The sequence below is a fragment of the Melospiza georgiana genome, chromosome 5 (genome assembly GCF_028018845.1).
Source record: "Melospiza georgiana isolate bMelGeo1 chromosome 5, bMelGeo1.pri, whole genome shotgun sequence".
NCBI classification, from domain to species: Eukaryota; Metazoa; Chordata; class Aves; order Passeriformes; family Passerellidae; genus Melospiza; species Melospiza georgiana.
In genome coordinates, this window is record NC_080434.1 from 58031954 (window position 1) to 58057992 (window position 26039).

The following is a 26039-nucleotide window of genomic DNA, read 5'->3' on the forward strand; positions in this document are numbered from 1 at the left end:
TAATAGGGAAAAAGTTATGAAAATTGGCTGGAATATTAGAAAACTAATCTGACTTCCTAAAAGTGAGAATTTAACTGGGAATTCAAATTCTAAATTTTTTATCTACTTGGTCAAGAGACACAAAAAAGCTACCACATTTGTGAGCCATTAAGAATTACTTGTAAATTAACATATAACCAGCTAGTCACTAAGCAGCAAATATTCAGTGAGCAATAAGAAAATAAAATTCAAAATATCCAAATAGTTTCCAAAATTCAGCTTATAACCAAAAAACCTGAATATTTAAAGACATTCAACTAACATACAAAGCATTATTTTCTACTTAAAATAAAAGAATGTGAAGGTGTTGAATTCAGTTCCCAAGATGTGGAAACTGAATCATATTATGTGAGAGTCCGGGATTACAGTTCACGAGAAAATTTCTGCAAGCTCTGCCCTTTGTACATTTCTTTCACTGAAACTTCAAATTCACAAATTTATATCACAGACTTTTAACTAAAGTTATCACATCAAGCATCACATTTTAAAATACTTTTTAACTTTCATGAGAGTATTGTTAAACATTAACTTGGAAGAATTAATTATCCATAACAGGACCGCTGATTAGATGCTTTGTGAATTACGTTGTTCATTTTGTGACAGTCTCGGTTCAGCTCCTGATCACTATCTATTCTTTGGCAGATTAATAATATCTGAATCAGAGAAGCACTGTGAAAAGATCACAGAAAACATCTCAGCTCTACAAACACAGAACATGAGCGGTCTCAGTTAAGGTCAATAGTGAGCCCAGGAAGGAAGCTCTTATTTCAGCTCTTTGCACAATTCCTACTCTGTAGGTAAACAGAAGTGTTCAGTTTAACAACACTGACAGATCTTAACCTTTCCAAGCATTCATATTTATTTAATTGCTATGTTTAAATCAAAGATATATCCTATGAATAGCTTTTGCAAAGAAAGTGCATGAAGATTTCCTTGTTTCTTATTTGAATCACTAAGATGAAAGTGAAGGCTGAGGTAGTCATTTCACTCAAAGGAAATAAAACAAAGAAACCTCTATTTCATTGATAAGAAAGCAGAGCTCTGATCTCCCATGAGCTGCTAACTTCAAAATATTCAACTGAACTACATAAAGAATAATCCCTGTAGTCATAAGGACTGCAGTGTGGTTGGCCCTTATGTGATACATGTTCTAAGGCTGGGAAAACAATTTCTACTTACTATGACACCTCTCACATGAAATTCAGGTGTAAATGAAGGCCCGTCTTTCTGCAGAAAAAGATTTATTTTTTCTGTTTCTTTTAGGCTGAATTTACTTAAATTCAATGTGCAGTAATAAAGAACAATGAGAACCCCGTTTTCCCTTGTCCCTAGAATCTCAGTCATTAATTAAACACACAATAGTATATTCAGGAAAATACAGTTAGCCAGCAGATTTAGAACTGCTTAAAAACAGTGCAAGTCACAGAAAGTTTAGCTTTTACCCTAATTAGTTTCTACCAGTTAGTTTCTTCCCTCGGGATTGCCTAAAATTAGTGATCTTTTTAGGTTTTTTATAGTTTACTGATAAAATACGTAATTATTTATCCACAGCCTACATTCCATTCTTTTTTATTTTCCTGGTTTTTCAATATAAAACTACAAAGGAAGCATCTGCAAGGCATTTCTCTTGATAAATGCTGCACAATATGCAAAGAATGCATGTGGTAAGTGAAAATTTAACACATTTCTCATAATCATTGTTTTAATGCAAAATATTTTGCCTCCTGAGAGGAAAAGTACAATCAGATTATGAAACATCAGATTTTTGAACTTTTACCTATATACAGCCAGTTAATTTGATTTTGGTAAGTAAAACACATGTACTGAAATTAGGTTCTTGTTTCTTCAACCTCCCTGATAATGATCTGAGCTTTCATTGAGTATTTCTACATTTAATCCCACAGTAAAGCTATACGTAACAGCTGCTGTATTGGACAGGTACTTCCACATTGAAGTCAGCAGGAATTTTGCCTTAAGTGGAATGTTTTGCCACCAAATTTTCTCTGAGAAAGCACAGGTTTTGTAACAATCACATGGATCATCTAATTAACCTAATCAATCATTACTATTAGAAAGAATTTTCTATTTTAAATGGCTTGATCACTGAACACACCCCAGAATATGCAGCACACATATTCACTCAATATTCATATTATTCTTATAATGACCAGACCTAAGGTTAACCTTCCAGCAAAATTGAGTAGTTTTGAATTTGTCCGTGTGAGTAAACAAGAAAGCCCAATTGGTTTCAAGGTTTTGTTTTCAGAAACATGCTAATGTGACTTTGTATCTAGCTACGCAGATATCAACTACAGAACTGAAACAATCTATTTTACCATTTTATTAGTTTATTTAACTTTGACATAGTTTGTCTTGCAAATATGTTTATTATTGCAGTTACGAGTGCTACAGGATTCCCGTGGCTCTGGAAAGCCCCCAGAGCTCTGCATTTCACAGTCCCAGAATATTCCCAGTTGGGAGGGTCCCAGAAGGGTCATGGAATCCAACCCTTGAGTGAGCGGCCCGTACGCTGATCAAACCTCAGAGCTTGGTGTAATTAGCATCATGCCACAATCATTTTTAACCTACACCACTGGCTTGTGTCACAGAAATCGAGATTTCCCTAACATCTGCCCTGGAGAACATCTGCTTGGCAGATGAGGAAAACATTTCTACCCACAGAGCTTTTTGGGGGTTTTTTCTGAATCATTTCGGCACCACAGCCTTCAGTGCGGCACTCGGCTGTACACGGCAGTGCTCGCTCCCTCCAGAGGGGCTCAGCGCGATTCCCGAAGCTGTTTCTGGATCCCGTACAGCGGGCCCTGGCCCGGCCGCCGCCGCTGCCCCTCACGCCGGGGCGGTGGCGGCCGCCGCACTCCCGCCCCGCCGCGTCACTGCCGGAGCGGCCCAACATGGAGCCCGGCGGCGGCGGGGACGCGCTCCCGAGGCTGCGGCGCCCGGGGCGGCGCGGGCCGGAGCCCCGGGACCCGCAGCAGCCGCAGCCGCCTGCCCGGGGCGGCGGGACGGCCGGTGGGTGGTGCCGGGGCGCGGGGAGCGGTGCCGGGCCCCGGCGGGCGGGCGCTGGGACGGCAGCGGGGCCGCCTCGGGCGGAGCGGCGCGGAGCGCGGCCCCGCTGCCCTCAGGTGTCCGCTCCTGGCTGCGAGCTGGGCGCGGGGGATGCGAGGGGCTGGCAGCCGCCGACTGCCTGATCTGCCTGATGCGGATGAAATACTCGAGTGCTCCGGGCCCAAGCTCCAGTAGGATGAGGAGGAACGTAGGAAATGAAAAATAAAGCTGTCTGTAAGCTCCAGCAGAGCTGTGAGTACGCTCGGCTGGTGGCGGTGCGTGTGGAGGAGTCGGCACATGTGACAGTGCTGAAGGCACACGGGCCACCAGGAGCTCCTGAGATAAACTTCAGAGACATCAAAACTACCTCTGACACCTTTTGTGATAGTGTGTATAAATACTGTTTTACGTGGTTACTGTCGTGCACAAAAATGGCTTTCTTATCTGCTTGCTCTCATGTCTCCCTCTCTCTAAAACAGTACGTGGTAATGAGGGGAAAAAGAGAAGGTCGTTTCCTGCACAATGATAGTTGCAGTTTGCCTGCTGAAGGTGTGCAGTGTAAGTCCAGCTAGCTCCTGAAGCTGCAGCTGAAAATTTGTGAATTATCTGCAGTTGAGAACAAGAAAATGATGCCTGCAATCGTTTTGCAAATACTAAAATTCATAAAGAAGGATAAAAATAAATAAGTGATGTAGCAACCTGAAATTCTATATGCTAAATTAATAAAAATTGTTTCATAAAACCAGGGCTTTTTCATTAGTTAAACAACCTTTAGAAAATCTAGTTCAGCTGTTTCCTAAAAAGATACACAGATACAGTGTTGTGCTGATTGTTACTGCTTTATCCTTTTATCAAAGGGTACTTTGTTTAGTCTGTTTCATTTCAGTAAATGTTCAGAGTTCTTCAGAATATTTGTAGCACAAAGTGTATTATAATGAGTAGAATAATCTCCCGAGATAAATGAATTAAAAAGATAAAGTATCATGCTTTATGTAACTATAATCATACTTCATTTAATGACTGGCTTTAGTGCTATAATTATGTTCTTCTTTACAGAAGAGTCTACAGCTGTAGAGAAGACGATGAGGCCTCTTAACAGACTGAATATTCATTCTGCATTCTGGATTTTGGCATCAATAGCTGTGACATACTACTTTGATTTTTTAAAAAATATCAAAGAAACTCTGCAAGCAGAGAGGTAAGGTATCTTTTCTTACAAAAAGGTGTGTTTTAGTCCTATAATCATACTCAGTTTGTTACATCTGGTCACTGTATTTTAAATCATGGATGAACAAGATCTGCAGTAGGAATAGAGAAGCCTGGGAGTGTTCATCCTGGAGAAGAGAAGGCTCAGAGGCATTGTAAGTACCTGAAGGGAGGGTGCAAAGAAGACAGAGCCAGGCTCTTTCCAGTGGTGTCCAGGACAGGACCAGAGGCAGTGGGCACCGAGTGAAATGGAGGAGTTTCCCTCTGAAGATTAGGAAACACTTTTTTACTGTGAGGGTGTCTGAGCACTGCATGGGTTGCCCAGGTAGGTTGTGGAGTCTCTGTCTTTGGAGATACTCAAAAACCATCTGGACATGATTCTGGGCAACTGGCAGTAGCTGAGCTTGCTTGAGCAGGGAGGTTGGACCAGGTGACCACCTAAGCTGATATTATTTAACTGATTTTAAAGTAAATACAGTGTTTAAAATTGCTACAGTTATTTTTTTTTTCTATAAACTCTACTGAGCTGTCTTTGTACATACAAATTTTGCTGTGATACCAGACATTTTAATACTGTACCTTCAAGTTTCCATTTAAGTCCAAGAAATAGCTGCCTGTTTTGTTGGAAGTATTTAGGTTTTGATTTTATTTTTTATAATAAACCCCCTGAAATTAATACATAGAGGTCAAAGAGAAGTTTTCATTTCTCTAGAAGATTTGTAGATGATTTTGAGTAGGTCAGCAAAAGATTAGTGAAATAATTTCTGTGAAGTAATTTTTACTTCTAGTCCATTTATTTTCTATTAAATTATTTTCAATGGGATTGATGTATGTTAAATGTTTTTAGATAGCTTCAGCTGGAAGTGCTTTTAAAACACCTTGCTATTGGCATTGTTATATCAGTACGTGGAAGCTGCACAGGGCTCTGTGCTGGGAGGGTCTCTGGGGCTGCTCTCGCAGGCTGTTATACCCTTCATACAGCTCACTGTGAAAGCAAAACCAGTGACTCCAAGGTGTAATCAGAATCTGGGGTTACAACCCTGTCTTCCTGCACTGCTTGTGTAGGTAGGCCATGGCTACAGTTCTCTGAGTGCAGGATTCTCCAGTGGTAGTAAATTTCAAACTAGCATATTGTGTTTGCTGTACCATTCCAGAGCACATGGTACCTGAGCAGGAAGATCCTGGGTTACCCTTTGTAATTTAGTAATCAAGTTATGGTAAGGATTCATTTTTCAAAATTTTTATTTGTTAATACACCTTCAGATAAGATTTTATTAAAGTGCATCTTCCTCCCAAGTTGCCTTATCTGAACTAGTCTTGAAGTGTATCCTCAAAGGGGCTCAAAAGTGTCTCTCCCTAATTAATCACATACCCTGTGTTTTTATGAATCTGAGTTTAAAATTCTGCAATTCTCCATGGTTTTCTTCAGCAGTTGTAAAGAATAATCTTCATGCTTCTTGTTAAATTTGAGAGTTCCCAGACTGAAATCATATTAAAGCTTCCTGCAGCATTTCTGTTGCACAAAGATCACCAGTCTAATTTATAGTGAAAAGCACAGTTGGAGTGGAGCCTATTTTACTTTATTATTGACAAAGTGGTTTTGGTGTGGTAGTATAGTAGATTCCTGACAAGGTCTGTCACATTGAATTTCCAAAATATTTGAGGGGACAATATATGAAAGGAATGTTTCATTGCAAAATTAAAGTCAGTTTAACAGCTTTTAAGGGCAAAAAGTGTTTTGTAAGACCAATTTAAGGTAAAACCCACAGGAACTCTAGGCCACAATTGTGTTTTTAACAGATATTGTTCTGTTTGGTGACTGGAGTGAAGATTACTGTGCAAACTGCAGTGTGACTGTGCTAAGCATGGTTTAATGTGCTTTTCTTCCCACAGCTGGTGGCTTTCCTGTGGCACTTGTTTGTTGGCTGTGTGTTTATGTGTGGCCTTTTACTGCATACTGTATCTTGAGTGGTACTGTGGAATTCAGGACTATGATGAACAGTACCCTGCACTGATTCCTATCACAACAGCTACCTTCATAGCAGCAGCAATTTGGTGAGTTCAAACACTGTGCAAACTTCTGCTAAAGTCTGTGTTAATGGGCTCATTTTATAAGAACTGTCATTTCTGTAATTCTGCTATGTGTATTGGTGGCAATACCAGTTCTGTGTAGCAGAATTTCTTGCACTTTCAACTTTCATCCACAAAGCAAGAGTTACAACAGTTGAAACTTTGTATTGTGTACTTAGAGATGTACTGGATCTTTTCTGTCTTGAAAATTTAGGGGAAAACTGAAGTTATCTTTGTGTAAATTTCTCACCTCTGGCAACAACTTGTGCAGTTAACAAATTGAGACAAAGGTGCAGTCTCTCTATCTGAGAAAAAAATCAGTTTAATCAGTTTCTGTCAGAGTTCTTCATTATCAAACAATCTACAAGTTAGCAAACATACACAAAATGTTAGACTTCTGACTATTGCCATATGAGCTTTAAGGGTTTATATTTTGTCTGAGAATGGTACTTTTAGTAAGAGTTGCTTTACTTATGAGATTGTGTGAGAACTGAGCACATGTGAATGAAGAAAATTCCATTGTACCAGTTAATTTATTTGCTTTCTGCATGAAAATTGATTTCCTCTTGTTTAGCTGTTGTATCAGGGTATCAGTCAGTATTTGTTGCAATGGTGAAAAAAGGAAGATTGAAGTTCCCTATGGTTTATAATTAGTCAAATCTGTAATTCTTGTAAGTTAGATGTAAAATAAGTTGGTTTTCCCCTTGTCTCTTCAGTTAACTGAAATCTATCAAGATCAAAGTTCAGATTAAAGCTTCTCTCAGCTGCAATGTATGCCTATTGAAAAATCAGAGTAGGTAATTTTCAGGGGCTTCAGATACAGATTTTCTGAAAGTAAAAGGTATCTTTACCCTTGATGTGTTTTGTTTTCAGAAACAAAGTATATTTCCAGGTTAAGTAATTTAAGTCTTACTTCTTCTTTTGACATGTTTTCTTTGTATGCCTGATGTTTCTGTAATGTGACATCTGAACTTACCAAATACTTTCTGCTTTTACTCCCAGTTTCAATGTTGCCTTGTGGCCTGTCTGGTCATTTTTGACACCTGTGTTGCTCTTCATTCAGTTCATGGGTATTGTGATGCTTGTGTCACTCCTGGGATAAGCCCTTCAGGTAAATAATTGAATTTTTTAAGCACATAAAAGTATTTATCTTGTTGTGGGAACTGCTTTGTTAGACATTTAAGGATTGGGAGGCTGTTTAGGGGTTCCTTCTCTATGTTTTATGGGCATTCTTCAAATTGTGACATTTTGTGGCATACAGAGAAAACAGAGAACATGCAATTATCAAAAGGGGGAGAATGTCCTTTCCACTTCTCTAAAATTCCATTCTAGACATTGAAAAGAAACATTAGTGACATTGGACGGTTTGGGGATGTATAGACCAAAAACCTGCAGCTTTTACCTAGCCTGGGGTACCTTCTTAGTAAAGCTGTTTGACCTGATAGTAAAGGGGAGAAGATATCAACATCCATGGATGTTGCCTTCTCCATTTTTTTTAAATTAAAAATCTTTGTCATGTCTTTGTCTTCAAGTGTGCTGTTTTCATTTTCTGTGATGCACAGTCCAGATCAACCTGCTGTGTGGAAAATTGCCAGATAGGAGAAGTTATTTGTTCTTTTAAAAAGAACTTTTCAAAGGCCAACCCATCTGTTTTGTTGACTGGAAAAATGCATTCTCAATAACTGCCACATATTTTGTTAGATATACTTATCAAATTAATCCAGTGAAATGTAAAAAGCTAAGGATGACACCAAACACAGCTCAGTAAATAGGATGTCCCCTGTATCACAGGGGTCTCATATCATCCAGGGCAGCTCCTCCTTCAGCAGGTCTTGTTTGTTGTACTTCTCAAGGGAATGGGGAGGAAGCCTGCTTGGCTTTGCTTGCCACTTTCTAATGAGGAGATCCCTCAGCATTTTTAGGAATGCAGCAAAAAGAAGACTGTGCTGGATTGCTGGATTTAGAGTGTAGCCTCTTGTACTGACAAAGTTGTAGGCAAAAATTGTTTCATGTCTGGGATGGTGAAACTCAGATTTATTTTTTAATAACAAGCTGAACCACTGTTGCAGTTTCCCCTCTATTTTTGAGATATCAAGAAACCTGATTTTTAAGGAGATAATTAACTTCTACTCTGACAAAACTCAGACTTCTGAAAATACAATACTTAGTTCAGAACCTCTTTACGGTGGCAAAATATCGGGTGACACTTGCTGATACAAACGTGTCCATGTTTGTTGGTTCTATCATTAGCCATGTTCTGCCTCTGCACTTGAAGAATGTGGGGAAATTCTGTATTAGGTCAAATAATTATTTGCCTAATTATTAGGGACAAGTTATTACTTGATGTTCCAAAATCATTAATTCATTTTTGATACAGCTTGTGCAGTATATAGAACATACAAAAATTTTTGTTAAATTTGTTTTTTTCTTTTCTTTCAGCTTTGTGTGAAGGACTCAAGTAACTGTAATCCTGCAAAAGTGTATGTCACTTTTGTTACATTCCAGTACTTCTGTTGTTTCTAATACTGCCTGTTTGCTCTGACTAATACAGTAATTCTTAATCTACTTGATTTGTAAATCAATGGACATAACCATAGGAAAAGCAGCTGATTAGTCAATAATTGGAAGATAAATATGTTGTACATCTCTTAGTAACATGAAGCCTTTAGTTTTGTAAAGCTTTGTAAAGCTTCTATTTATATTTGAGTATTAAGCACATGGGTAGTAAGTAATAGCACCATAGAATAGTTAGTGCTGAAAGGGACCTTTAAATATTATCTCTGGGCCTCAGAGGTTACCTACTCAAACTTCCTGCTCAAATCGTGTTGTTTGATTTGGAAGTAAGTGATACTTAAATCAAGTGTTGTGGGGTTTTAATACTATATTCTTTCCATTTGAATTGACAGGTAAAATACTGTTATCTGGAACCTGTGTTTGTACTTGTAAACTTACTTACAGGAGGCCTTTCTTGATCTCTTAAATTTCTGCTGTTATATGTGTTACCATATAGGAAATACTTTACTATCTAATGTCTTGAATTCAGATCTGCTAGTGTTTAAATAATGTATGGATAAGGGAAAGGGAAAGCTGGTTGACATTTGGCAGTGCCATCAATTAAATAAATAAATTCTACTTGTACTCATACAGTTTGTCCACAGCCAAAGGTGGATGATCAAGCTGTGAATAACCAGCAATACAATGAACAATATTAACACTACACAAGAAATTTGGAGCACACATAAAATTCTTTTATGTATGTAGTGTTTTAAAGTATTCAGGTAGTTTTTTCTTCTGTAAATCAAATTTTCATTCTTAGCAGTGCCTGTTAATGAAGTTGCCATTTTCCTTACTCAGCAATGAAGAGGCTGATATTAACTTAAAAGCTACTAGTTATACTCAGTTGGGAAAATAAAATAACATTTTATTTTTATTAAATGTCTGTTCATGTTGACTGAGATACTTAACTGTCTGAAGACGTGGGCACCATCTGGTTGCTAGACCACTTTGTGTAGGTCCTTGTGTAAATACTTTTCCATGCACGCCTTTTGGAAAATAGGAGAATGTAGAAATTGGGTATTGAAGCCTGTTAAAATCTACTCCTTGTGAGTGTTGCTTGAAGTCTGGACTGCCAAAGGATACTGTGTTCTTCACTCTGACTTCCAAATCCATACCATTGCTGAACACATGGAATGTTTAGTAATGACAGAGAATGCACATTGTCTTTGATTGTTACTGTTCCATTAATGAAAAAAGTTGGGACCTAGTAGTATGTAATACAAAGGATCAGACAAACCAAAATAAAGTGCATTCAGCACTACTTGAACTAGTTTGTAGGATAAGTTAACAGCTTGATTTGTTTAAATGTAATATTTAAATTTGCCAAAACCAGTCATGCTTCACATCTTTAACGTGTAAGTTGCTTATCTTCAGGTCTTCAATTTGTAAAAGGTTTTACCAGTTTTTTCTGCATACACAGGTACATTTGAGTAACTTTCTTTATTACAACATTTAAAATGCAGTATTGCTCAGGGATGGTTATTATAGCTGTATTTTTATTTGTCAGCTATATAATTGCTCTAAGTGTTTTAAGTTGCCTTGTAATCTGAATTAAAATTACTGTTTGCTACATGATTTTTAAAATTCATTCTTCTGAATATCTTAATAAACTTTGTACAAAAATGATCAATAGTTGTTCAATATTTAATTGTTTAACCATCTAATTACACTTTCTTGGAGACCTCCACCCCATCTCATTGCTTTTTCTGTAAAATAGATGTTCATGTAGATTTTAAATACTGTACTTGACTCAGGGTATCTTTGTCTTTCATTCCCCTTCACCTGGGTTTACTGAAGGTGTAATAACACTCTGTTCACCTCTGGAGAGCTGTTTGCCTTCAGACTACTTTGATGTCTTTCTGAGAATCCCAGGTAGAAATGCTCATTGTACAAAGTCTTTCAGTAACAGATCTGAGTATCCAACACAATACTCATTCACTTATGTGCTCAAAAGGAAGTAGTGGCAAGTCTGGTAAGAATATAAAACAATGCTTGTTTTAATTGTTGCAGCCTGACACAATGCTGCTGCCACTTCTGTGAACTCCTTGCTTTTGTTATTTTCCTTACCACCAAATAAAGAATTTAGGGCAAGGGAGTAGAAAGCGATAGCATAATAATTCCCTGAAAAAAAAAATGAGGCAATTGAAATCCTCACCTCTAAAAAAGCTTGAGTGTATTCTCTTGGTACAGACCACCATAGGTATCTTCTGTATCCATTTACATTATTTCATTTCAGGATGAGAATGTGTACCAGCATCAAAGAGCTTTCTATTACAGGTGACAAGGAACGCTCTTGGATAATTTGAAGTAAAATAGTCCATGCAATGAAGATTATTTATCACAGTTACCCATAGAAACTCTGTAAAATGGAAACATCTTCCTTAGTTATTCTTTAAAGGTTACATTATATGAGATAGAAGTAGGATTTGGCAATCCCACAATGTCATTTCTGATAACAGTGGATGTAGCTGTGAGCTAGAGGTGGCCTGAATGACTGGTTATGCTTTTGATTTAACAGGCCAGACAGAAACATAGGGCTCTCTTCCTGTTAAGTGCATTTCTCAAAAGGAAAATTTGCAGATGGCTTAAAATACCTGTTTCTTGAGAACAGGACAAAATGAATAAAGGACAGGAACTACTTCTTTATGTTTACCTAAATAGGTGATTGTCCAGATTCACTGATTCCACCTTTCTGCCATTTTGTTTTTCTTCCCTGTTCTTTAAGAGGCTTGTGAACCCCAGACACTTATATGTAAGCTCAAAAGTCTCCTTTGTTATATGAGAAACACCCCTCTATTAATTTCTGGCTTCAGAAGAGAAAAAGCTTAAAATGACTTTGCCAGAGGAAGTGGAGTAAAATAGATGCTGTATTTTCAATATATCTTTTTTTTTAAATTGTAGTTGAACTAGTATCTTAATTTCATGCAAAGTATGGGTCACTCACTGTAAAAGCCAATGTTTTGGGTAATGAATATGCAACCAACAGGTACAGAGCAAAGATGTAAGACACTCTTGGCCAGAACAAAAACAAGTCTATCTTGGTATTTGGCCTCCAAGCTATGCTTAGCATCCAAATACCTAAAGTTAAGAGAATTCATTTTAAGTAGAAAAGGGTCAATATAAATATTGGGAAAATTAATATATAAGAAGGGGACTAAATTCTGCAGAAGGTTTTGCTACTTTGAGGTCAGTAATTGCTTCTCCAGCTAGCAATTCCTATAGAACTGTGTTGTCAGAATGGGACTTTCTAAAAAAAACAAGGTAAATTACCACTTTTGAAAGGTCTAGAGAATTCCTGAAAAACGAGGTTCTGTCCTACCAGTGAAAGTGCCGATTGCTCAGAAGAAGATGGCCTGTGGAGGCCAGAGTGTGAAGCACGCGTGTCATCCCTCTGCCTGCCCTGCGGAGGAGCTCCATGAGCAGCCGCTGGCTGCAGGGCAGGCTCCCGCCTCACCAGCTCCCAGGTTCTGGCCGTTCCTCGGCTTTCCAGCCGCCGGGCCGGGGGTTTGTTCAACACACGGTGTCTTTTGCATTTTCCTGCCCAGGGAATGTGTTACACCGCACGGGTCTCCCAACACGGACCGTGTCACCAAAGGCAGAGCTGGCTCCGAGCTAACCTTCGTCCGAGTGACTTCTCCTCACCCTGGTCCGGAGCTGTTGTCAGTGTCGGGGAGGAATGTCCCGCAGAAACCTCAGCAGCCTCCCCCGGCAGCCGGGCACCCCCGCCCGCGGGCAGGGCACGGCAGGGCCCGCTCCGCCCCCGCCGCTGTGGGGGACGGGCCAGCAGCGCCCTCGGGGCTCCCCGGGGAAAGCGGGGCCGCCCGCTTGGAGCACCTGGCCGGCAGCGTGGGACATGGAGCAAGCCGCCGGGTGCCCCGCGGTGGGCGGCAGCTACCCGCAGAAAAACGCCGAGATCCTCAGCAGCCAGTACGGCATCAACCTCTTCCTGGCCGGGCTGCTGCTCACCTTCGCCTGGGCTGTGCACGCCGTGGGCATCAGCAAGAGCCACCTGCTCTCCTACCTCATCACGCTGATGCTCATCCAGCTGCTGTGGATGCTGTGGTACCTCTGCAGGAGCTGCACGCAGAGGAGGCTGATCCGGGACAAGGACACACACGCCGGAGCCCGCTGGCTGAAGTGTGAGTATGGGCGGATGGCACAGAGTGGTACCGCACAAGGGACATCTGTGCCGTCACCTGTGTCTGCTGCCGCTTTGTTGCCTCTCCATCCCTACCGGGAGGCATCCTGGTATTTGCAAACTGAATGAACATGCAGTGCAGTCTAAAGTAAATATATGCATAAGCTGAACATACTAGAAGATTGTATTGGGAAGCTGTTTGTTAAACATCCTTTCTTTCCAACTACCCTTTATAGTGCTGAAAGCTTCTACACCTTTCTTCCTTACCAGGCTGGCTTGGTGAAACTTGAAAAATGAAATATGGCTAGTGAAACAGGCAGTTTTGTTGCTGTCTTGTAGCTGTTTTAGAGGAATTATCACCTTTTCCAGATGGTATAATGCAATTTACTTTATGGTAGTACCAGTCAGAAAGTTCTGAAGCTCTGTCTATACCAACATGTATCAGAGATTCCTGTTTATATGTGTACAGTGATGCTTTTGAAACATCTAGAGTTAGACAGAAGAAGACAAAATCCCTGACCAGATCAGTTTGTAATCAGCACATAAAGCAGTTAAACAAGGAATCTAAACTAAGCATTTGCTTGCAGAAAAAGTATCCAAGTTTGCAAGGGTAGTGGTGGGGTGTGCTGGCCCTTATCTGCAGTCAGCTGTGCACCAGAGTGAGGATACAAAGGTAATTGAGAGAAGGTGTTTGGGCAGCCCATCACAGAATTGTAGTGACAGGAATCTGTGTTTTCAGGTACCAAGGAAAAGGAACAGCCTACATCAGTGCTTGTGCAATAATAGGCAATCCCAGTTTTACCAGCCTCTTCCAGTCTCAGCACTGTGAATGATAGATTGGAAAGTATTTAAGTGGAATGTTATGACAGATTTCCCCTAAAATGTTTTCTACTTACAGCAATGAGACAACAGCTAATTTTCACAGCAGCTAATTAAACATCTAAATGAAAATTCCAAGAACACCTGACACCTGATTGTTTTGAAAAGTAAGGTTGTGCTGTGGAAATGTAGTCCTCAATCTCAGTGCTTGTGTATCATTTACTTTCTTCACAACAGTTAACATTTGTCTTTGAATTGCTGACAGAAAACCTGTTTTTTTTAATGTCTTATGTATAGCCATGGTCTGTAGACTCCTTCCTGAAATGTATGGAGTTCACATGCCAATTGTTACATTATTCCTCTTGATTATTTATTATTTTTCAAGGAAATGTTAATCTCTCAAGCATTTTTCATTTATTAGCTTATGTGGCTTACAACCTCCTGAAATTCTTGCAAGGCTTAATATGATCGTACCTTGGGCCAAGCTAAGCTTTTGTTACTCAGAGGGTAGCTTTCCCCTCCTAAAAATGGAATAAATGCTGCCTAGCATGGGTAAGTACAGCAGGATCCCCCACCCTCTTTTTTTTTGGCGCTGCATTCACAGCATTTCATTTGTCCTACAGAATATAAGGAGTCACAGAAACTTAGAAATAAGATCCTAGATTGAGCTACTGGGTTACCATATCCATTTCTTTTACCAGCACAGGATGGCTCTTTGTACTGGCTTCTCAAGTGCTGTGGGTTCCATGGCTTCTCTTAGGCTGCAATTCAACAAATTTGCCCTTAGGGAATGACCTACACTTTCCTATTCTTGGGAGTTTCTTGTAGCTACAACAAGGCTGCACAACTCCTTTATCCTCTATTGGTAAAAGAAAACTGATTTGAGCTAAGGAAAAACTCAGGTGGCAATTCCTCTGCCAAGATCCCCTGTGCCCTCCTCTTTATCATGCTTTTGTCATAGAAGTCTTTTACCTGAAAGATCAAAAGTCCAAAAAGGAAAGGGGAGGAAGGAGTGGGACAGACATATTTTGTTTGGGTTTTTCCACTGAAAGCTTTCTGCAATTTTTTTACTAGCTCTATCAGCTACTTTTGAAGAACATCTCTTTGCTGTAATTGTGAGAGCGAATGTCCTTGTATTAAACAGTATAAAATGAGTGTATTTTCATGAATCCTTTCAAACTGTGAATATCACTTTAGTAAAAGTGGTGGCAGTTACCTGCTTAGACCATTTTGCTCTGACAAATGTTGAAATGGAATGATTTCACAAAACCCTCCTATAACTGACCCCTTGTACGTGTTTAGCAACACTAGAAGGACAGTGATCAGTTTGCAAGAGCTGCTCACTGCAGGAAGGCTTCCTCAAGCCTTTCTGCACAAAGGTGTCAATTGTGTGAACCCTTGAGCTTGGTTCTCCTCCCACCTGTGTGGAGACCAAGAACCACTCTTGGAGTCTGAATGTGGGAAAAGTTTGTGGCAGAGCTGTGTCTTTAATAAAACACAGTTATCCTGACCCAAATTACCACAGGGAACCTTAGGAAGTCTTTCCTTGACTTATTCCAAATGTTATTCCCCTAAGTATGCTCTCCTGCTAGAAAAAGCTCTCTGACCATGTTTTTGGGAAAGTGCAGTGAAGTGAGCCAGAGAAGTCAAAATGAAAATCACTTGGCTTTATTTTAAAGTCAACAAATGGCTTTATTTTATCACACTCTTTAGCAGCACAGTTTCTGTTTAAAGTATTGACAACTGGTCAGCTTGAAAGCTCTTGACAGACTTCGACTTGTATCTTTTTACTGCCTGCATTGAATTGCCAATTTGAACAATATTTTAAAGTGGGACTGGTGTTTTTGCAACTGTATCATTATGTTTTTCTGATCTTCTTGATGGTTACTAGCAAGAAATGAGCCAGCCCTTAGAAATATTGAAAATCCTATTAGTGATCCCTTAAAACACAGAGGTTTCAACGAATGTTTGAAAGGAAAAAATAATGAACCAGTGCTCAACAGCAATAATTTCACATTTCTTACAATTTTAAATGAAAATTACTAAGCGGTGGAATTATCTTCCTTGAAATTACTGGTGTCCTTTTAGTATTAGTACATACTACTGAAGTTTCTATCACAAAAAGTTGTCAGAAAACCTATTAACATACCATATGCATGGCCATTATTGTTGTGCTTTGATTTTTGACTAAGAAAATTAGTACAATCATTCTCTTTTGAAGCCCATAAATAAGCATGTTGGACACTTGTATACACTTGTAGTGTGGCCACCTGGGTGATTGCAGAAATATCTAAATATCATTTGAATAAATGAAAAAAATCTAAAATTAAGAGTCATATAAAGTCTTCTAATCCTTGGAGGTCAGTAGTCTATAAACTTTTTGCTTCAGAAGATAGGTTTTGCCTTCTTACTGAAACAATCATAACACGTGTGAAATGGACTCATTTCAGATAAATAGGCTGTTTCCTGCCTACTTTGTAAATAAATCATAAATCACAAAATCAATCTTAGAATAATTCAGGTGGGAAGGGACTTCTGAAGTTCATCTAGTCTACCTTGCTCAGAGCGTGCCTACTTAGGCAGAGTGATTTATAATCAGTTATATTTATAATTATATCATCAGAACTAGAAATTCTAATTTATTTAATAATTAACATTCTTTGCATAAGGCAAGAAACATACCATTTGATCTCAAGAGTAGCCTATAATTTTGTATTTTATGATACCATTTAGTTTCATACACAATAAAACTGGCACCTCTATTTAAAAACGTGAGCTCCAGTCCTGTTACATGTGTTAGAATACAAATTAGGTGACCTAAAAAGCATAAATTTAAAAAAACTTTATGGGATCATACACATGTATGAAGTGGAGACCTGAGGTTTTAGATTTTGAATATATAAGCAAAAGTTTTGAGCTCCTGGTAGAAATTACACTCAACCAGTAATTTTACAGTGTTTTTATTATAGAGAGATTATAAAGCAAAAGCAAAAAATCCTGTTGGAATTCATGCCCTTGTGATTGAAAAGGTTTCTGAAGTCTGTTTTTGTTTCATTTTAAAGAGTCAATGAAAAAATAAACAAAATTACAGTGTGTTTATATAACTTCTACTTAATTTTTATCAATGCAACTTCGAGAATAAAGGTATTAATTAAATAAATTTTTAATTTCGTGTTACTTTTTTACGACCACATGTCAAGTGGAACACATGGTACTTATATGGAAGTTATAGGTTGAACTAGAACTTATAGGTTGTGGCTTCATATAAAAGATAAATATTAATCCAAGTCAATACTGGTGATGTTATTTACTCTGTGAGGAATTGCAAAGAAAGATTAAGTTACTGATGCTGGTTTATATCATGAGGTCTGGTTAAGGTCCATGCATAAATTTTTATCTGGTCTTCATTCAAATAAGTCCAAATTAAATCCAGTGAAAACTTGCTTGAAAAAAGCTTTAATAAAGTAAAAAAAACCCATCCATGCCCCCAAAAAATCCCTCAAAACAAAACCAAGATTTGGTTCAGTAATCTTGTAGCCAATTATACTTTGTCATACAGGTACAAACCCAGTAATAACAGCACCAAAAAAATTAACAGAGGGAAATGTATTTCAAAGTTCTTTAGGGTATAGAGTAATATGTTAGGATATTTTTGTGTGTGTGTGAAATACAGACACTGAAATTAAATCTTTGGTTCTTTATCAGGAGAACAAACCATAGAGCTCGTTGTGGTTGTGGTCTCTGAGTTACAGTGTGACCCCCCAGCCATGGAGAGGGCACCCCAAGTGATTGTGTTACTTCCCACTGTGCAGGGGTTGGCCTGGGGGGCGTGAGGTGATCGTTCATGTCCCAGGAGTGCCCAGTTTGCTGTGGGGCTGCTGAGGGCAGGAATTCCTGCTCTCCATGGCTGTTTCAGTGCCGCTGTCACCTGGGAGCCTGTCCTGCCCAGAGCTGGGCACTCTGCTGGGGCTGGATGTCCTGGGCAGGGCAGGGCTGGCCACTCCTCCCTGACCATGCAGGGGCTGCCAGTGGTGACCCTGCTTCATGTACTGGGCAGAGGCTCTCACAGATTAGGGGCACTTATGTCATAGAGTCAGTTATCTTCTTGAGCATTGATCCGCTCTTATTTTCCTAAACAAGAACACAGATATTGGTCAGCTTTCATTCCCCTAAATAGGTTTTTGTATATTTTATAAATAGTCTCTAGACACTATAACTATACATAAAATTTTCTAATATCTTTTTCATTCGTAGGTGGGATTACATTATTTGCAGTGATTACTTTAATTCTGGATTCCTTTAAAATTGGATATTATATTGATTTTTCAAACTGTTTATCACCAACTGAAGGCATTTTCCCTGTTACACATGCTGTCCACACCATCTTACAGGTAAAAGTCACTGGTTGCACTTTTATATTAATATTTGTTTCTTTTCAAAAATATATTTTATCTTGTCATCAGTGGACTTAAAACTAATTTGATTTCTAAGCGTATCACAGAATACTTTTGAGGACTAAAGGCTTGTGTGTATAGTAAATTCAAGGTTTGCAACCTGAAGTTGCTTAGCCATAAAATTCATGGGTTTCAAACATGGGTGTGAAAAAAAGATAATAAAAAAAATATTCTCCTGCAGTTGAAGTTATGTGTCCTTTTGGTTTGGTTGAAGTTACATACAGAATTTTCAGGCTGAAATGAGTATTTTGGCTAAAGACAATTCCCTTTCTTATGTATGTAGGACTTGCCACACAAGTTCAATTCCATCTGTCTAACCTGATGTTCCTCTGTGGTTAGAGGTGTAGGCTGGGTAAGTTAAAGGGGACAAAACCCTTCCTAGCTGGTTCTAAAATACTTGTACAACTTTCCTATCAAAATGAACTTGGATTTTTCTTCTAGAAGCATTTGCTTGTTCTTATCAGTGGCTGCACAGTAGCAAACATAGTGACTCCTGTGAAATATTCCAGCTGTTTGTTATAAGGCTTTGGGTCTAGAGTGTGTGGTGGCACTCCATAGCCGTTTGGTTCTCGCATTAACTCCTCTGAACCCCTGTCAGCAGGTTTGTAGGGAAGAAGGAAGAAAAAGCCACTCAAATGAAATATTCAATCATAGCCAGGCACTTTTATGAATTTTCCAAGGGGTTTATGTCATTCAGAAAGAAAAGAAATGTTTTCCTAGCAGTTGTGATTGAACAACCTACATTTTTCTGCTTTCTTCGACAGTAAAAAAAAAAAAAAACCAAAACAAACAAACCCTGAAATTTAAACAGTTACTCTCAGCCCATCTATGTTTTTCTCTGAAATTCTGAGTTGGTTGAAGTAATCTTAATTTTACATTCTTGTAAAATCCACTCTCCATGTCCTGCAACTTCATTCCTTCATCTCTGAAAAACAAACCAATGAAATTAAGCTCTTCTGTATGCTGATCTGAACACAGCATTCTTCACTACAGCCAGTGACCCAGAGCTGACAAGGTTTCCAGCCACCATGAACTGGAGTGTGGAAGAATGATGAATAAAAATGCTGAACAAAGTCAATAAGAATTCTAATTTAAATTTTACATCACCCAGTGTCATTGAATTTATCATCTACAGAGCTTAAAATAATGAACACTTGAATGTTAGCCTGAGAAATCAAGGAAAAAAATTAAACTTAAAAAGTAATGAACCACATACCTCTTACCTAAGACAAATCTTCTTGTGTCTTTGAAACAGTGAATGAAATCACAGCAGAGAACATCCCTAATATGTGTCATCTAAAAACCAAAGAATTTGTTTTCTAATGGATATGTATCAGATTCTGTCGTCATTTACTCAAAGTGAGGCATCCTGATACATGTCATGAAATGAATATATACATTGTGCACTCATGTATGAGCTAACATGTACCTGCCCTCCCAGGGCAGGCTGTGCATTGTGTTTTTCTGCAGGCAGAAGTATTCTGAGTATTCTGTGAGCCAAACTGGATTTTATGTTATTTCTGTACTGAGTTTTCCTATTTCTTCCCACTATCCTGTGTCTGAACAGATCATCAAAACTTACGTTTTTATAAGTTTTAAAGAATGGGTTCAAATCTGCTGTCAGATTTTACTGCATTTATCCCAGGATGGTAAATTGAATATGGCATTAGAGACTAAGGTAATTTTAATTTGATTTCAGTTGAAGCCTACATGAAATATTTTAGTCTTTACATCTGGGATTTTATGGTGGCCACTCCTCGCATTGATAAATGCTTCATTAGAGGAATTGTTACTGCTGGGTAGCAGAGTTGAGCCATAAAAAACTGCATTTGTCTAGCTTTGCTTGCCTCAGAAATAGTGACTGTGAAGGCATCCTGCAGTAATGGATGCTGTGGAAAAATGGACTTCCAGTTTACTCTGGTTGCTGAAGAAGAACCCAAAGTTTTTATCACTTTTCAGACCATTTCTTTAGTACCAAACCAGGCAGGTTTCTAAGAGAAATCTTGGGACTCTTTCTCTCCTGATAGTTTACCTAGTGATGAGTTCAGTATCCTAGGAACTATTGAGCTGTTAATGTCACCCTAATATCCCTGAGGAACATTGGTATAGTTCTTCTTGAACCTATCCACACTTGGTTTTGTTTCAGTGGCAGTCTTTTTCTGAGGTCTCCATTATGCTGTCACAGAGAGTTCTAATTTTATTCCTCTTTGCCTTGACTTGCTAACTTATTATTGTTATCTCTTTCTTTTGTTCCTTGTTTGAGTTTTCTGCACTATCCTTGAGTGCAGCTGCTGTGTTTTTAATGGGGTTGTCTCTCATGCAGTTAGTACAAACTTTTCTCATGCTTCCTGGGAATTTGTTGTTTTATTAGTCAAGTCTGGCATCCTTTCATCAATCTCTTTCCCTCCATAGAATTTAATATATTTCATAAATTATTCAAACTTTGCATCACCATACCCTGCAGCAATCATACCTCTATCCACAGCCAGTGGCTTTATTTTGTCTGTCATTGAAATAAAATCTCTTCAGATACAGAAGGAAAATGTGTTTTAGTGAGTGATTCTTAGACTTTCTACTGTTAAGCCACTGATTTTTCATGTAAGAAATATCAGGATTTGTGTAAATATCACATTAAATCATGAGCTCTTTCACATGTGTGGAGATGGAGCTGCCTCAATTTGAATCATCAGAAGTTTTAACCATTTAAATGTCTATCTACAGATGCATATTCCTTTCTGAGTGTTACACATGTGCATTAGGGTAACAATATTTCTTTGTATTTCTTCTATTTAGGTGTATTTTCTGTGGTGTCATGCAAAGGATGTTATCCAGTCTTTCAAAACACTTGAAAGGTAAAGTGGATCCGATCCTCATCTGCATGTTAATAGGTGTAGGTCTTTGCTTTAACACCAAAGTTTTATTGTATGAGTGAAAATATTGAGATTGATTCTCTTCTGGATTGCATTAAGTAGAAAGAAACAGAACAGTTGAAGTAACTCCATTTACCCTTATTTAACCTGCCCTGATATTTTGTAACACAAAATAGTGTCAGAATACAAGTATTTTTCTCATGAGAGAGGAAAATGGTATCTTATCTTATTGTGGTATCAACATTTGATATCACAGAGTTACTTAAGAAGGAAGGATCATATATGTGTTTCAAGACTATGCACTATATTATGTTTTATTTATTTACCTACTGAAAGGGAACTTGTATCAGCAACCTGCAGTCAATGTACTGTAACTGAGGTATTTGATATTGATTTTATGGAAAGCACCTTTTTAAAGCTAGGTCTTAGAGTCATACAATAGTTTGGGTTGGAAGAAACCTTTAAAAGCCATTTAGTCCAATCCCTCTGCAATAAGCAGGGACACCTTTAACTAGATCAGGTTGCTCAGAGGTCCATCCAACCTGACCTTGAATGTTTCCAGCCCATCTTGGTGCTGGGGCTTGCCCTGACCCAGCTGCAGGACCTTGCACTTGCCTTTTTGAGCCTCATAAGGTTCATATAGGGCCACTTCTTGAGCTCATCCAGGTCCTTCTGGCATCCCATCCCTCAGGCATGTCAACCACACCTCACAGCTGTGCTAGATGCAGCTGTGCACATGCACTTGGAAACACAGCCTCCCTGGTGGTATCCTGGTACCAGATCAGATCCAATGTGTTTTCTACTTTTGTGAGAAGGTGAATTAACGTATATTAATCTGTCTGTACATAGGACATAAGTAAGCAAACATGGTAATTTTTAAAGTACTTATTTGAAGTTATCAATGATGTGACCAGTTTCTATAGGAGGTAAAATAAATTTGCTCAGGAACATCATCTGTGGTGAAGGTTCTCCCTTTGTTCTGCTCTCCTGGGTAAGTGTTGAAACCCCATGCTCAGGAAGAGAGTGATTACAAAAGGCTATGCAATGTCAGCTGGTGCTATCAGCTCTGTTTATAAGTAGATTTTAAAAAATTCTAACTGCAAATTTATCACTGAGAACAGTGTTGTAATTAAGAACTGTTTCTTGGTGAAGAAACATTAACAGCCTCAGGTGCAGGAAATCACCTCGCATTGGTAGGTGAAAGGATTTGTCTAGGAAAGAGATAGATACATGATCTCCTATTGAAAAGGGAACTGCTTGGCAACAGAGGACAATGTTTTTTCTGGATTTTATTAGGAAGTTCAGAACCATTAATACACTTCTTTCTCCAATGCCATTCTGTTTCACCAAGCTGAAGTGACTTGTCAGAGGCCAGGAGCCTCAAAAATGCATGGAGACCTACCCACATTTGAATGGAATAAAGCCCTCTGATAGGGCTTCAGCTCTCTCCAGAAGACAAAAATGCGTGGGCAAGAAGTTGGAGAAGATGGTGGTATCTGTGAAGAAAGATCAGAGAATATGAAGAAGCACTGCAGAAGGCTGTGAAATATGGTTTGCAAACAAATAATCCTGTTCAGATTGTTCAACCACTAACATTAAGCTTGTCCAGCCCAAAGAATAAAACCCATCACATAAGAGAGCATAAGAAACAATAAAAGCATTCTATTAATAGTTTAATGCATTAGGTCATTTAATATATTGCATTTCTGTAAGGTTTTGGAAGATTGATTTAAGTGACTGCAGAACATCTTTAGAGATTGGTGATGATTTTTCAACTCTCCCCTTTTACTGACAAATAAATAGTGCCATATAGCTTGTACACAGAAAGTTAATCCATTTAATTTCATTTCACGTTTTTAATGAGATACAGTCTGTGAGGATTCCTGCAATAATCACTTTGTTTTGTAGGTTTGGTGTCATCCATTCTGTTTTCACAAATCTGCTCCTGTGGACAAATGGCGTGTTAACAGAGTCAAAGCATCAATTGAATGAACATAAGGAAAGACTAATCACACTTGGTTTTGGGAACATAACTATAGGTAAGCAAAAGGCTTCGTGCATTGTGAAATTCCTGCTCTAGCACACTCATACAAAACACTGTCACTGTAGGATTTAGCTAAGTCATTCATGATTATGTCAGCACGGTCATTCCAGGGCACATGGTAATTAGCTGGTACTGAAATGTTATATGATCATTATCATGTGTGTGAACAAGGCAGTAATTTTCTTCTAAGTTCCAAACAGATTTTTTGAGAACATTTCTTTTCAGGAATAGCATCACTGAGGAACACCACTAAGGAACCGCTTTATTACTAAATCACAGTAATACATTAACATAGCAGTGTTAAAAAAGAGTTTACTACTTACTAAGTTATTTGTAAAAACCAAATATGGATAATCTTGCAAATCTTTCCCAGGAGTGTGATTGCATGTAGCCTGTGGTCCTACAGGATTCTGTGGGATGGCTCAAAAGAATATAAGCTATCCATTAGTGCTGTTTTGCAAGACAAAGACTTTGCTCTGGGTGTTTTTTTTACTAATGAATAATTTTCTCCATTGGCAAGATTGTGCAAGTTGTAGTCAGCAAATATTTAGGGTAAGGAGGATATAAAGAAAAAAGTTCTTCACTGTGAGGGTGGTAAGACACTGGGACAGGTTACTCAGAGAAGCTGTGGATGCTCCATCCCTGGAAATGTTCAAGGAAATGTTCATGGGGCTTTGAGCAACCTGGTCTAGTGGAAGGCTCCCTGCCCACAGTGGGAGGGGGAGTTTGAAATAGATGATCTTTAAGGTCCCTTCCAACCCAGGCCGTTCTATGACAACTGCTGGGGATGCCTTCTGCTTTCAAACCCCAGTGAAGCATGGGGAAGCCTTTTCTTAGGTGGGTAACTGGGCGTTGTTTGACTGAAGTCTTACCTTTTCTGTTTCAATATTTTATTTATGTTTTATTTATTCACTTAAACAAGGAACCTTGATAATGCACATAACTGATCTCTCCTTCTCCTTTAGTTCTAGATGATCATGCACCTCAATGCAACTGCACAACAACAACTCTCTGCTCAATATTTTCTCAGGGAATATATTACCTATATCCCTTTAATATAGAGTACCACATCCTGGCATCCACGATGCTCTATGTCCTGTGGAAGAACATTGGTCGGAAAGTTGAGCACCACCAGCAAACCAAAACTCCATTCAAATTCCATGGCATAACTGTTGGAATGATTTTTGGACTAATCGTGTTAACTAGCACAATAGGCATAGTTGTTGTGTATTTAATTCAGATTGGAGGCTCAAAAATCAAAAGTGAGTTAGCACTCACCATGTTTTACTTGCACGCTATCTTTGTGTTGGCTCTCATGTGCACAGCTGGAATTGTCGCCCTTCTCATCTACAGACTGGAGGATAGATCACTGGATAATTCCAAGAACCCTGCTCGAAAACTGGATGCAGAGCTGCTGGTGGGCACAGCTGCAGGGTCCTGGCTGCTCTCCTGGGGCTCAATCCTTGCCATTATCTGTGCCCAAGGTCATCCCAAATACACATGGTATAACCTGCCCTACTCTGTTCTGGTGATTATTGAGAAATATATTCAGAACCTCTTTATCATTGAATCCATCCACCGTGAGCAGGAGAAGGTGAATGAGGACATTAAAACTCTTCGAATAGTGACCATATCTCGGGGGAGCACCTTGTCCCTCAGCCCCTTATACAAAGAGATTTACAACGGTAGAGCTGCTCGTGACAGTGGTGACATACCCTGTCTGTTTAAAGGCAGCATCTGTGGGAGAGAAAACGATGCTGCTGGTGTTGCCAGAGAAGAAACGAGTCAGGACAATAGTTTGGTCATGCACTCAGCCTCAGATTTCTCATTTTACAGCAGAAACTCAGTTACTAACAACAAGAGGAGAATTTTGAAGAACATCGCTGCATTTTTATTCCTCTGCAACCTTTCGGTAAGACATTTTGAATGTAGTTCACAAGTTAATACCCAAAAGTTCCCATCCTTTCAAGTTTGATAAGTACATTAAAATTGCATGGTTCTATAGTTTTTAGGCAGAATATTTTACTTCTGGAAGAAGTGAATATGCTTTTGGGGAACCAAGTTTATTTAAATGAGGAACATGGGAAGTTCCTTTAAGTAACGGTCCTAAACCTGTAGCAGCAGCAGAAGCTGAAACCCTCTTCCACCAGTGTGCCCCCGTAGCAACAGGGAGGGATTTCTTAGGGACCCCTGAAACCAGTGTGCAGCACGGTGAGTCACAGTCATTAAGGGCCATTGACTTGTAGGGCTGGTGATTAATACTGGCCTCACGTTCTTTCCCTGCAGCTGTGGATACCACCGGCGTTCGGGTGCCGCCCGGAGTATGACAATGGACTGGAAGAAATAGTTTTTGGCTTTGAACCCTGGATAATTGTTGTGAACCTTGCGATGCCTTTTTCTATTTTCTATCGGATGCATTCAGCTGCCTCGCTCTTTGAGGTCAATTGTAAAACATAGATCATATACGGTCCCTCGGTGAACAATTGATTGAATAATTAATTACATAAATAACAGTCGAGAGAGTGGATGAATGGATGAGTGAATGCAGCAGCTGCCCAATAAATAGAAGATTCAATATTTTTTTTTAAAGAAGGGACAATAGCTAATAGCATGTAATTTTTTTTTCTTTCCACATGTTTTGTTATATATTTGGTGTTATTGTATAAATACACTTTTCAGAATCAAATTAGTGTTAATATGATTAACTCTACATAGTAAAGTTAATTCAATCTCATTAATCTTTGTTTTAGTCAACTGGGATTTGTTCTCTATACAAT

The 26039-nt window shown here is 38.9% G+C and overlaps 2 protein-coding genes across 2 annotated transcripts; both read left to right on the top strand.

Annotated features, from left to right (window-relative positions):
• The first annotated feature begins 2951 nt into the window (after positions 1–2951).
• TMEM128 (transmembrane protein 128) lies at positions 2952–10560 on the top strand. The gene is made up of 5 exons (XM_058024850.1): positions 2952–3069; positions 4162–4303; positions 6205–6366; positions 7384–7492; positions 8821–10560. Exons 1-4 carry the CDS (start codon positions 2952–2954, stop codon positions 7481–7483), a joined length of 522 nt encoding a protein of 173 aa, XP_057880833.1. The 3' UTR covers positions 7484–7492; positions 8821–10560.
• Positions 10561–12485: 1925 nt separating this feature from the next.
• OTOP1 (otopetrin 1) lies at positions 12486–25719 on the top strand. The gene is given in 8 exon segments (XM_058024851.1): positions 12486–12529; positions 12531–12590; positions 12592–13076; positions 18149–18285; positions 21142–21200; positions 23127–23257; positions 24228–25174; positions 25549–25719. Coding segments are annotated over 8 exon segments (2034 nt in total).
• Positions 25720–26039: the final 320 nt, after the last annotated feature.

Excerpts from the sequence above, each read along its gene's own strand:
- TMEM128 (XM_058024850.1), top strand. The coding sequence starts at position 2,952 with ATGGAGCCCGGCGGCGGCGGGGACGCGCTCCCGAGGCTGCGGCGCCCG. Across the intron at positions 3,070-4,161 it reads CCGGGGCGGCGGGACGGCCG|AAGAGTCTACAGCTGTAGAG; the intron begins GTGGGTGGTGCC and ends TCTTCTTTACAG. Across the intron at positions 6,367-7,383 it reads TTCATAGCAGCAGCAATTTG|TTTCAATGTTGCCTTGTGGC; the intron begins GTGAGTTCAAAC and ends TTTTACTCCCAG.